Here is a 13861-nt window from a genome sequence, read left to right as displayed (position 1 = left end):
GGGAGGTATTATGACTGGAATCAGCCAGACTTCACATGTTCTCAGGTGAAAGCGGTCTTTATGCTATTCTGGTGGGCTGTTACTGCCTAGTAAATACCAACACTTGTTTTTAATGCACTGTCGAAGCTAAGGTTAAGTTTGAATGCATCATATGTGATATGTAAAAATATCACAAAGGTGCTTAAATTGTAAGCAAATTCTTCAGCTGTGACTCCGGACAGGAGTCCAGCTCCTCCAAAGAGGAGCTTTACAGTCTCATCTATGGGTTTTATGGAGACTTACTTTACCCTTCTGTGTTAGCCTCTTAAAGCACTGTGTCAACCTTAAAAGGGGCACAAGAAAGGGTGATTTAGGATTTTTTTAAGGGTTTGCTACTACTTCCTGCACTGCTCCCTGATCCGCAGCTCATCATGCCTCTCAGTTTCTTTAAGTCTGCAATCCCAATTAGAAGCAGCTATTTTGCTAAGTGAGCCCATGAGTGTCAACTGCCTTTCTGTTAAGAGACCCAGATTTGGGGCTTGGTGAAAAACAAGCACCAAGGAACCCTTCGGTCCCACTGGTCATGTGCTTGGGGCCTGAGTCATTTCATTCCACTCAAGGCCAGGGACGTACCTGCTAACCTCCATGGGAAAGAAGAGGCAGGGCAGGGCGAACAGCTTAGGATTGGCTAGTTTGAATGATTTCAATGGATTTCAAACGGTAGGGGTGTATCCCCTAGTTGCATAACACCTGGCCCTGGGATGATTAAGGCAGACAAATAATGTCTTTTGTTTGTAAGAGCTAGATAGAGGACATATGGCTCTGGATTGGTTAGTTTGTATATCAAAGACATGCTCCTGGTTGGCCCCTTGTTATCTCTGAGAATTGGCCAGCCCCCAAGAAAGGTAGTCTCTCCCCAGCTGGAAAGGTTTTGTTTGTTTGTTTGTTTAAGATGGGGTCTCTGTCACCAGACTGGAGTGCAATGGTGTGACCTCAGCTCACTGCAACCTCCACCTCCCAGATTCAAGTGATTCCCCAGCCTCAGCCTCCCAAGTAGCTGGGATTACAGGCGTGCACCACCATGCCCAGCTAATTTTTTATATTTTAGTAGAGACCCGGTTTCACCATGTTGGCTGGGATGGTTTTGATCTCCTGACCTCGTGATCTGCCCACCTCTGCCTCCCCTGTTTTTGTATTTTAGACAGAGTCTCTCTCTGTTGTCCAGGCTGGAGTGCAGTGGCCTAATCTTGGGTGACTGCAATCTCCGCCTCCTAGGTTTAAGCAGTTTTTCCTCCCTCAGTCTCCCGAGTAGCTGGGACCACAGGCGCACACCAGCATGCCTGGCTAATTTTTGTATTTTTAGTAGAGGTGGGGTTTTGTCATGTTGGCCAGGCTAGTCTTGATCTCCTGGCCTCAAGTGATCCATCTGCCTCAGCTTCCCAAATTGCTGGGATTACAGGCATAACCCTCCATGCCCAGCCCTCAGCTGGAAGGGTTTTTTAAAACATCAAAATAGGCGGGGCATGGTGGCTCACGTCTATAATCCCAGCACTTTGGGAGGCTGAGGCAGGCGGATCACCTGAGGTTGAGAGTTTGAGAACAGCCTGACCAACATGGAGAAACCCTATCTCTACTAAAAATACAAAATTAGCTGGGTGTGGTGGCACATGCCTGTAATCCCAGCTACTCGGGAGGCTGAGGCAGGAGAATCGCTTGAACCCGGGAGGCGGAGGTTGTGGTGAGCTGAGATCACACTATTGCACTCCAGCCGGGGCAACAAGAGCAAAACTCCATCTCAAAAAAAGTCAGAACATAATTAATATAGAGAAAATTTTAAGATATTTACATATATGCAAAACGATGATCAAACTGCCAAAAGACAATTGGCTCTTGGTATCCATAGCATTTCTGAGCAAATTATTTCCCAGTGCATTACTTGTAAATCTTGCCAAGATTCTGGAGGTGGTAAGCATACTGCAGAGTCCTCCAAGACCCACACGGCCTTTTATGGTACTCTAAATGGACTTTGTAGATTTATCTCCAGCCTTAGACTATTCTTACTGCATGTTTAATGGATGGACTGCGCTATTCGACTAGATGTGCTAAGGCCATAACAGTGGAAAAGAAACTAACAACTGAGATTATTTCTTGTTTTGGCATTCCTTCATGAATGTAATGAGATCAAGGAACTTACTTTACAGCAGAATTAAATCACTTGCTTGCAAAACTCTGGGATATTCGTTAAAATTTTATACCTCCTACTATCCTCAATCCTCAAGGCAAGTAAAGTATAAAAATCTAAACATAAAATGAACTCTAGGAAAAATCTGTCAATAAACTGGACTCAGACAGCCAGAAGCATTACCCCTGGCCCTTATAAAGATCTGGAATACTGGCCAGGTGCAGTGGCTCATGGTTGTAATCCCAACACTTTGGGAGGCTGAGATGGGATGATCAGTTGAGGCCAGGGGTTCAAGACCAGTTTGGGCAACAAAGTGAGACCCCCATCTGGCTGAGTGCAGTGGCTCACGTCTGTAATCCCAGCACTTTGGGAGACTGAGGCGGGTGGATCATGAGGTCAGGAGTTTAAGACCAGCCTGGCCAAGATGGTAAAACCCCATCTCTACTAAAAATACAAAAAATTAGCCGGATGTGGTGGTGGGCGCCTGTAATTCCAGCTACTCAGGAGGCTGAGGCAGAGAATTGCTTGAACCTGGGCGGTGGAGGTTGCAGTAAGCCAAGATTTGCAGTGAGCCAAGATCGTGCCATTGCACTCCAGCCTGGCAACAGAGCTAGACTCCATATCAAAAAAAAAAAAAAAAAAAGTGAGATCCCATCTCTACAAAAAATAAGAAGACAAACAAAAAATGTCTGGAATACTCCAAATAGGAGGATTGACTGCTTTTGAAATAGTCTTAGCTGCTCTGTGCCTACTGGGATCTCTAAAACTTTCATTCTAGCATGGAGTGAGCATTGCAGGGATTTCAGTGAACAATTCAATACTAGTTATATATAATTCAATAACTATATACAGTAATTAGTATACTTGCAGCATATTTTCAACAGATTAAAAAAATGTGTGGCTTTCACTAACAGACCCTACCATCTTTTCAACCAGGTGACCAAATATATCTCAAAGTTTTTAGAAGAAACCACCTATACAGCCATCAAAATAAAATTCCTGAATTCATACAAGCCACAGCAAGCTAGATCAGGATCATCATATGACAACTGGAAGGCCATGCCTATGGGTTACCTCAAATTGAGGAATTTCAACACCTACTCACAGGCTCCATGAGCAGATGAAGTAGACAGCTTTACACAGTATCTCAGACCAAGAACTTCATCTCCATCTCCAACTAGCTGAAACATCTTCCCTCCTTGACCTGGAAAATTCTCTGACTTAGCAATTTAAACAGAACGCTCCCCTTTCATTTAATCTTCATCGTCTGGAGTTTGTTTGTCTTGACCTAACCTCTTCTCTCTCTGTTCCTCCACTATGGGTTCCCTTTCTAACTATGATCTGCTTCAGCTAACCCTTACTGCTCTTTTGACAATTCAAGTGCAACCTCAACACCTGCTTGCACCAGTTTTCCGAACACTGTCTATCTTGACTAATCAGTCTAATTGCTGGTTATGTGAACATCTAGATAATGCAGAAGAACCCGAACTAGTTTTTGTTCCTGCCAGTGCAAGCACCTGGTGGACCTATTCTGGACAATGGATGTATGAAAGGGTCTGGCATCCACAAGCAGAAGTGCAGAATCACTCTACTTCCTCCTGCGATAAAGTGACTCAGCACTGGGAAGCCTTCATGGAAGCTCAAGGTCTATCCTTTGCTCAAGTAAGGTTATTGGAGGGAAATTTTTCTCTTTGTGTAGAAAATAAAAATGGCACTGGACCCTTCCTAGGTAACATACCTAAACAATATTGTATTCAAACACTGTGGTTTAATTCTATAGATGGCACCTTCACACCCTTTATAGATGTTACAAAGGAATCCAGGAATGATTATGATGATACAAGTGTTTACCTATGCACTAGACAATGTCCTTGGTTTGCAGATTGCACAAACTGGACCTGGAACAGCTCAACGGTTCCCTTGATTGGTCTGCCCAGTACCCAAGACTACCAATGGGTAGATCGAAATTCTGGGTTGATCTGGTCGGGTAATGACACCTGCCTATATAGCTGCCAAAACCAAACCAAAGCCTTCTGTACCAGCTATTTCGCAACATATTTTTCTCTTATGCGCTGACAGAGGCTCATGGGAAATGGAGATGTGCAGATGCCGACATAACTAATGACAAAGGTCATGATGGACACCAGACCCCCACCTGGTGGTTCACAGGTGCCAATCTGACCTTGTCTGTGAATAACTCTGGTCTCTTTATTTTGCAATGGGGTATACAAAGGGTTTCCACCGAAATGGTCAGGGCAATGTGGACTTGGGTATCTGGTACCTTCTCTCACCAGATACCTTACCTTAAATGCTAGCCAAATTACAAACCTGAGATCCGTCATTCATAAAGTAACACCACGTAGACGCACCAAACAAGACACAGACAATCCACCTCTATATTACAACCCCAAGGACAATTCAACAATAAGGGCCCTTTTTCCAAGTTTGGGAACTTCTGATTTAGAAAAGGCAATTTTAAACCTTTCCAAAGCAATAGAACAGGAATTCGGTGCCACTCAGCCGACTTTGGAAGCACACCAATCAAAAGTTAGCAGTTTAGCCTCTGCATCCCCAAATGATCGTGTCTTGGATATACCGACCACCCAACGGCAAACGGCTTGTGGAACTGTTGGCAAACAGTGTTGCCTCTATATAAATAATCGGAAGATATAATGTCTGATATACAGCGTATCAAAGACATATCCGAGAACATGAAGAATATACCGTTATTTGATTGGGGAGACTGGTTCAGATCATGGGGCTATGTGCTTTTAATTGTTTTTTTCTGCTTAATCATCTTTGTTCTAATCTATGTTCGTTTCTTTCACAAATCTCACAGATCCCTTAACTCTCAGCCTCTGTACCCAGTCTTATCTCCACAGCAATCAGCATAGCTCCTTGTCAATGAAACTTCATGTCAAGTTTAAAATGGGGCAATGAAGGGACTAACAACCCATCAGTATGACACAAGTCTACTTTAATCTGAGAATGTCTGAACGAACAGCAGCTGCGGACAAAAAGCCTTAGCTAAGGCCAGGTGCGATGGCTTAAACCTGTAATCCCAGCACTTTGGGAGTTCAAGGAGGGCGGATCACAAGGTCAAGAGATCGAGACCATCCTGGCCAACATGGTGAAACCCTGTCTCTACTTAAAATACAAAAATTAGCTGGGCATGGTAGCATGTGCCTGTAGTCCCAGCTGCTTGGGAGGCTGAGGCAAGAGAATTGCTTGAACCTGGGAGGCAGAGGTTGCAGTGAGCCTAGATCATGCTACTGCACTCCAGCCTGGCAACAGAGTGAGACTCCATCTCAAAAACAAACAAAAACAGCCTTAGCTAAACTTTGATGAGTAAAGCAGACTTTACTGAGAATTCAGCTGCCATAAACACTCCTCTGAGGGTTCCTCATGTAAGGGTACTTGGCACTAGGATCTCCCAAGGTGTTGTAAATAAACCTTATCAGAACTTTTCATAGTTTCACTCTGACGCCTTAAGACACACCATTGGCTGGGCGTGGTGGCTCACACCTGTAATCCTAGAACTTCGGGAGGCAGAGGTGGGCGGATCACCTGACGTCAGGAGTTTAAGACTAGCCTGGCCAACATGGTGAAACCCTGTCTACTAAAGTACAAAAATTTTCCAGGCATGATGGTGGGTGCCTGTAATCCCAGCTACTTGGAAGGCTGAGACGGGAGAATCACTTGAGCCCAGGAGACAGTGGTTGCAGTGAACCAAGATCGCACCACTGCACTCCGGCCTGGGCAGTGAGCAAAACTCTCAAAAGACACGCCATTAAGCTGATCTGTAAACCCTTACCCCTTGCTGTTCAGAGAGTCACTCTTTATAGTGTTATTGCATGCATGTGTAATGTTCTTTTTTTTTTTTTCTATTAATCTGTTAATTTGCAGGCCCCTAAACAATGGAACTAAGTTGGGAACAGAAAAGTTTCTCCCAACAGCACTTTGTAGACTTCTGGATAGACCAAAGAGTGTTTGAATAGATAAAGGAATTTTGTTCCCTTGATTTTGGTTGAAGGTAGAAGAATCCAATGTACACATACACAAGACTGTCCTTGAATTTGTCTCAAAGAATAAATGTTGGGTAGTCAGCAGAACCGACTGAAAACTTACTTTAGGGAGAAAGCCACAAATCATTTAGGCTGGGATGATCTGAGCTTTCCTGATTTCTCATGGGCGTTTTAGTGGTCTAATAGAATGTTAGTGTGGTGGGCGTTTTAACCATCTTACGACCTGGGCTGCAGGTGGAAGTAGGATGTAGAGTGTGTTGAGGTGGCATCTGTTCTATCAAATGCTTCTCTCTACCCAGTCCTGTGGTGAGTTCCTCACATGTAGCTTTCTAGTTAATCTTCACAGTGTTCACAGTTTACAGATGAATAATCTCAAAGGGTAGATAGCTTGCTCAAGATTATGCCGTTACTGAAAAAGAGCAAGATGTGGAACAGAACACCTAGTATGTTACTTTTTCTTTTAAAAGTGTTGAGATCATATGTATGTATACGTATATGTATTTGCAAATAAAACAGGAAGGAAAAGCCATTAGCAAATGAAAGTGATTACATGTAAGAGGAATGGGCAGTGAGAGTCTCACCTCCTTTTTAAGGTTGCATATAAACAACTCTGAACATAGCAGATTGATCATTTGTTAATAGAATAATCATTTCAAGTTACATTAAGAAAACAGATGGCTGGGCGCAGTGGCTCATGCCTGTAATCCCAGCACTTTGGGAGGCCAAGGTGGGCAGATCACAAGGTCAAGAGATTGAGACCATCCTGGCCAACATGGTAAAACCCGTCTCTACTAAAAATATAAAAATTAGCTGGGCCTGGTCGTGTGCCTGTAGTCCCAGCTACTTGGAAGGCTGAGACAGGAGAATCGCTTGAACCCTGGAGGCGGAGGTTGCAGTGAGCTGAGATTGTGCCACTGCGCTACAGCCTGGGCAACGGAGCGAGACTCCATCTCAAAAAAAAAAAAAAAGGAAAACAAAATGGGTGTGGTGGCTCATACCTGTAATTCAGCACTTTGGGAGGTTGAGGCAGGTGGATCTCTTGAGCCCAGGAATAAGACCAGCCTGGGCAACATGGCAAAACCCTGTCTCTACAAAAAATACAAAAATTAGCCAGGTGGCACATGCCTACAGTCCTAGCTACCCAGGAGGCTGAGGTGGGAAGATCACGTGAGGCTGGGAGGTTGAGGCTGCTTTGAGCCAGGATTGTGCCACTGCACTCCAGCCTGGGTGACAGTGAGCTCCAGTCTCAAAAAGAAAAAGGAAACTCACACTCTGGAACAATAGAACCCTTGGAGATAGGTTTATTGTTCATAGTAATGTTGATATCAAAAGAAGGTAAGAAAAACTTTCAGCAATACAAGGCACAAGAGAAAGGTTATGTGAGCTGAAAGATATAGGACTTCTTGTGTTTGTTATGCAATATGCATTGAAACTAGAGAAGCCATTAAAAGATAACGCAACTTTTAGTATTGGGTATTTGTGCTACTTGGTCCTCATTTCACCATGTCAAGTAGGAATACAAAGTTAACAGGAACCATGAAATAAAGAGGCAGCCGTTGGAATGTTGGAAAATGTCTTCTTGGAAGGATAAAGTCTCATTTATCAAATAGCATGAGTGATTTTGAGGTGTGTTAAGCTGCACAATACTGGGTTAGAGTAAGGTTTGTAGGGCATGAAAAGTTATAGAAAATAGTTTCAGCATTACTGATAATGGACACAAAGGTATTTTTGATATGCAGAACTCATAGGGGGAAAAGTCCTCTTTCCATTGTTATGCAACAGAAGGAACACAAAATAAATTGGTTGGCAAAAATGTTTATTAGCCAGCTCAAAGGCTCACCAGATGTTTTACTTTCGTATTTCCTTATACATTTATTAATTAGAAGCTTACTTAAGGAAAATTGTTATCCAATTTTTTTATCAGTGTGGACTCATGTATGTATACATTGTTCTTTGAGTTGTAATCCAATACTATTGTACTGTTTCTCAAAGTGTTGCACCTTGGCCTTTGAGAGCTCTTGAAAAATTGGTTCCTGTTTCCTTTTGGCATGCCTCTCCCTATGTGTGTTTTGTTTGTTTGGGCTTATTTTGTTTTTTAGCACTTCTTTCTTTCCAGTGCTTCAATATGCTGCAAGCTCATCTTTTATTTTTCCTGACCAGCCCTAGAATCAGCCATTTTTTCCAAAAAGCCATTGTTCCCCGTACTGAAAAATGTTTTTAGAAACCAAGATCTGGGCACAAGCTGTGCTCACTGCTACTGCTACTAGGTCATCACTGTGTAGGCCCCTAAGTGGACACAGATAGGAAACGTTTGTATGTGTACACAGATACCTGTACACCTATACCTAGACTTTATTGAAATAAATGAATTTATACTGATATCTCCAACATGCATTCAGCACCACAGGATTCGTTCTAGCCTCACTTTACCCCTTGCTTATCCATAACTTTTCTGTTGCTGAGAAACATGATTCCTACTAAGATTTATTTACTTTGTTAAACTCTACTATATGTGTAAACTAGTTACATAAAGTAGTTACCTAATTGCTAACCTGTACCCCTACGAGAAAAAAGGAACCAATTAGAATACAGCGTTTGTTTTTTTGTCTTTAGCTTTGCAGTATCCAGTCAAGACACTGTTTTCAAAAGTTAAATCATTTTAACTCCTCTCTCTCTCTCTTTCTCTCTTTCTCTCTCTCTCTATATATACACACTTCTTTAAAAGTTGATCCATCATTATTGGCATCTGGAGAATCTAGGTACAAAGTACAAACAAACAAGAAAACACTGAATTCACTTAAATCATGAAAAGGAATTGAATTGGGTGGGCTAGGCTCCTCATATAATTCTAGTGATAGTTACACAGATAGACTACTGAAGAACAAATACTTTTTATTCCTCTGATTGTTATCTGTAATTTTATACAAGACATTTATTTTATAATATATATTCTCCACAGAAAGCTTCAGAAGATTGAGTATTTAAATGTAGCAATCTTAACCAGGAGTTGCTACCAAAATGAAATATTTCAGGGGTAGCAACGAACCTGCAATAATCCTGCAGCATAGGATGACTTGCTTTCAAAACCTAGAGGTGTGCAAAATCAAAGGCGAAGAAAGTGTGCATTCAACATTAAGAAAATATCATGGTATACAGTAATTACAGCTGTGAGGGACTATGTACAATAAAAAGAATGTTTGGGGGAAAATGTGGATGGTTTTCTGTTTTCCGTTTTCCAAACTGAATGCCTTAGGACATAATACTTTCTGAGGGAGATCTTTGTGGTGACATAATAATTCTGTATCTGGATTGTGATGGTTCCATGAATTTACTCACAAGAAAATGACATAGAATGATGTAATATTGGCACACACAGCTCAATGTCAATTTTCTAGTTTTGTTTTTGTGCTATAGTGACTTCCACTGGGGGAATTTGGGTGAAGGCTACATGGAATCTCTCTGCACTATTTTTGTAACTTTCTGTGAACATGTAATTCAGAGTAAAAAGCTTTAAAAAGTAATAGTATTTTACATCCTCAAATTAAACAGATATATAAATATATATATATCGTTTATGTATGTTAAACTTAGTTGTCTTTTTTAGTGTTTTTTTTTCTGTGTTGTTATATTAAACTATCCTTCAGAAAGGTTGAAGCAATTGGACCATGTATAATAGGATATTTAAAATTTCATTATTGTTGGCTGAGTAATTTCACTGGAAATGTACCTTAAGGAATTACTCTACCCTTCCATACCTTCTGTTTTCCTAATAATTTCTACAAAAATATTCAAAAAATCATTTTGCCAAGTCAATGGTCTATAAATTTCTAAGCACATCGTGCAGTGCCAGCCTTAATTCTTGGCCACTCCCTCTTTCCAAGCCCCTTCCCTGAATCACACTGTGATGTTTAATTTTTGGGTTAACTTGACTGGGCTACTGAGCACCCAGATATTTGATTAAACAGTATTCTAAGTGTTTCTGTAAAGGTGTTTTGGGAAGAGATTAACACTTATATGGGAATACCGAGTAAAGCAGATTTTTCTCCCTAATGTAGGTGCCTTATCCAATCAGCTGAAGGCCTAAAGAGAGTAAGAGAGCTGACTCTCCTCTGAGGAAGAGAATTCTTCCTGCTTGACTGCCTATGAATTTGACCTTTCCCCCTTGCCTTCAGCTCTTTCTGGGTCTCAAGCCTATCAGCCCTTATACAGGAACTACACCATTGGCTCTGTTGAGTCTCCAGCAATGATTTCCAAATCTGTATCTCAAAACTGAATTTCGCTACTCAACTCAAAACTCGTGTGTCTTTATACTTATCTGTCATCTCCTCTTGGATGATGAAGAGGCATCTCAACCTTAGCATGGACAAAGTTCACTTTCAGTTACCTCCCCCAAACTTACTCTTCAGTTTCCCTTATCTCAATGAATAATGGCACTATTTACCCAGTTGCTCATGCCAAAATTCAGATGGTCTTTCACTATTCCTTTCTTTCCCTTTTGCTCAACACATCCAATCAACCAGCAAGCTCTTTCAACTCAATTTCCACAACACAATCAGAATAATCTATCAGCATCACCCCACTTTAAACCACCACTTCCTCTAGCCACTTCTGGAACCTACTGTATTTAATCTTATCCCCCTAAAAATCTGTTCTCTGTGCTTTAGGCAAATGAGGACTTTAGAAAACATAATCAGTGTCACTTGGCCAGGTGCAGTAGCTCATGCCTGTAATCCCAGCATTTTGGGAGGCTGAGGTGGGTGGATCACTTGAGGTCAGGAGTTCAAGACCAGCCTGACCAACATGAATAAACCCCATCTTTACAAAAAATACAAAAATTAGCCAAGCATGGCAGGCACCTGTAGTCCCAGCTACTCAGGAGGCTGAGTCAGGAGAATCACTTAAACCCGGGAGGCCAAGGTTGCACTGAGCCAAGATCATGCCACTGCACTCCAGCCTGGGTGACAGAGTGAGATCATGTCTCAAAAAAAAAAAAAAAAAGAAAGAAATATAACCAGTATCACATAATTTCCTTGATGAAAAGTCTTCAAGGGCTTATTGTAGAACAGAATCCAAACTCTTTCTACAGCCCATGAGCCCATAAGTTATCAGATACTTTGATTTCCCATGTTTGTTCTTCTCTTGAGACTTTCGTTCTAGCCGTTCCTCTGCCTAGAATACTTCCCCTGTGTCCATCTTCACATGGCTTGAATTATTGTCACTAAGGTCTCAGTTTAAATATTACCTTTGGGAGAGGCTTCTCTTATCTGAGTTTCCAATCTGAAGAAATACTGTAGTCCTTCCCTTAATGGCATGGTGCATTACCTGGTGTTTTATCTTTCCTCTCCACAATAAATGAGAGACAGTAGGTACTATAGCCATCAGACAGCATAGCATTAAAAAAAATTAGGAACTTTCAAGTGGGAATAAAATGGTCCTTTTGTAATCTTTATTTTTATCAAGTTGAATCCATTCAATTTTATCAAGTTGAATCACTTATTCATCCATTCATTCAAAAAATATTAATTGGCCAGATGCATTGGCTCACACTTGTAATCCCAGCACTTTGGGAGGCCAAGGTGGGTGGATCACCTGAGGTCAGGAGTTCAAGACCACCTGAGTCTTTGTACCAGCTGTTTCTTTTTCTACCCAGCACAGGACATATCAATGGCTGAAGTGGGCTGATGTGGGCTGAAGTGGGCTGGCCAACATGGTAAAATCCTGTCTCTACTAAAACTAAGAAAATTAGCTGGGTGTGGTGGCAGGCTCCTGTAATCCCAACTACTCGGGAAGCTGAGGCAAGAGAATCACTTGAACTGGGAGGTGGAGGTTCAGTGAGCCAAGATCATGCCATTGCACTCCAGCCTAGACTGTAACTGTGTCTCAAAGAAAATAATGGTAATAATAATATATATTAATTGAGTATTGAGTATTTCCAATGTGCTAGTCATTGTTCTAGGTGTTGGACATATAGCAGTGAACAAGACAGACATTCTATCAATAGGGAACAAACAATTCACAAATTTTAAAAATCACACTTTGAAAAGTGCCATAGTGAAAATAAAAACAGTGATATGGTTGAGGGTAGCTGGAAGGCTACCTGTACAGGCAGCAGAGCAGAATAATTAAATGAAGGCACTTATGTTACTTGCTTGAGATTTTTACCCAGCTTTGCTGGGATTCAGTTTTCTTGCTATAAGATGGGAATAATAGAATCTCATTGTGCTCTCGTGTTTTGAGTTTTGCATGTAAAGTGTTGGAGAGTGCCTGGCATATAGAAGTACATTTGATTCTAGGGGTTGTGTGTGTGTGTGTGTGTGTGTGTTTTGTTTTTGGTTTTGGTTTATTGTTGTTTCTTTTAGACAGGGTCTCACTGTCACCTAGTCTGAGGTACACCATGGCTCACTCTGACATCTGCCTCCTAGCTGAGACTACAGATGTCCACCAGCATGCCAGCTAATTTTTGTATTTTTGGGGGTAGAGACGGGTTTCACCATGTTGCCCAATCTGGTCCTGAACTCATGGGCTCAAGTGATCCACCTGCCTTGGCCTCCCAAAGTCGTAGGATTACAGGTGTGAGTCACCATACCCAACTCTAGTTTTTGTTTTGTTTTTATTACTTTAAACTGAAGACTCAGAGGAAGAACTATATAGGCTGGAATCTAAAGCATGTGAAGAATCCTGCCTTGTGAAGATGAGGGGTTGGGAAGAGCTTTTCAGACAAAAGAAACAGCTAGTACAGACTGGGCATGGTGGCTCATGCCTGTAATCCCAGCACTTTGGGAGGCCAAGGCAGGTGCATGACCTGAGGTCAGGAGTTTGAGACCAGCCTGGTCAACATGTCAAAACCCCGTCTCTACTAAAAATACAAAAAAAAAATTAGCCAGGCATGGTGGTGGGCACCTATAATCCCAGCTACTTGGGAGGCTGAGGCAGGAGAATTGCTTCAACCCGTGGAGCGGTGGTTGCAATGAACTGAGATTGCACCATTTCACTCAAGCCTGGGTGAAAGAGAGAAACTCTATCTCAAAAAAGAAAAGAAAAGAAACAGCTGGTACAAAGACTCAGGTGGGACCCAGCACAGGACATTTCAGTGGCTGAAGTGGCCTGACATAAGGTGAGTGTGAAACCTTATGAACAATGAGTAGGGATTTGGATTTTATTTTAGTGCACTGGGAAGGCAATGGAGAGTATTAAGTGTGAGAGTTCCCTGTCTTATTAAGGTCTTTTAAAGGATTATTCGGCTTTCCATTTGGAGCGTGCATTTTAAGAAAGGCAAGGGTAAAAGCAGAGAAACCTATTTGAGTAGGAGCTATTTTGGAAGTTAAACCAAGACTTACCATGTTCAGGATAGAAGTGAAGATGAAGGGAAATGAATGGATGGATTTTTTGGTCATACTTAATTTCTAAAGCTTCCTATACTGTTATTTTGTGTTCCATTTTACAGATATTTAGAATTGTAATATATATTCCAGTCTGTTCCAGATATTGCAGTCTGTTTCCACTGACGATTTCGAAGCAGAAATTAATTTTTTTTCATAGCTGTGTTTTAAAAATTGTTTTCTAATAGTTCCTCATATTTTTTTTAAGGTTTAATGCCTTTGGAGTATTTCTCAAATTTCTATACAATTATTTAAATATATTGGCCAAGGATGGTGGCTCATGCCTGTAATCCCAG

At 41.5% G+C, this 13861-nt stretch overlaps 1 protein-coding gene and 1 pseudogene across 1 annotated transcript; one reads left to right on the top strand and one right to left on the bottom strand.

Annotated features, from left to right (window-relative positions):
- Window positions 1-203: 203 nt before the first annotated feature.
- LOC135272159 (small nucleolar RNA SNORA26) lies at window positions 204-336 on the bottom strand (annotated as a pseudogene).
- A 4030-nt stretch (window positions 337-4366) lies between these two features.
- On the top strand, window positions 4367-9707 carry ERVMER34-1 (endogenous retrovirus group MER34 member 1, envelope; the record flags this gene model as incomplete). The annotated part of the gene is given in 2 exon segments (XM_012444884.3): window positions 4367-4817; window positions 4820-9707. Coding segments are annotated over 2 exon segments (774 nt in total), but the record flags the coding sequence as incomplete, so codon positions are not given.
- Between the last annotated feature and the right edge of the window lie 4154 nt (window positions 9708-13861).

Source organism: Aotus nancymaae, unplaced genomic scaffold (assembly GCF_030222135.1).
Source record: "Aotus nancymaae isolate 86718 unplaced genomic scaffold, 86718_ANA_hifiasm-v0.15.2.pri h1tg000006l, whole genome shotgun sequence".
In the NCBI taxonomy this organism is placed as follows: Eukaryota; Metazoa; Chordata; class Mammalia; order Primates; family Aotidae; genus Aotus; species Aotus nancymaae.
Note: the sequence above shows the minus strand (reverse complement) of the source record. Positions and strands in the feature narration are given on the sequence as shown.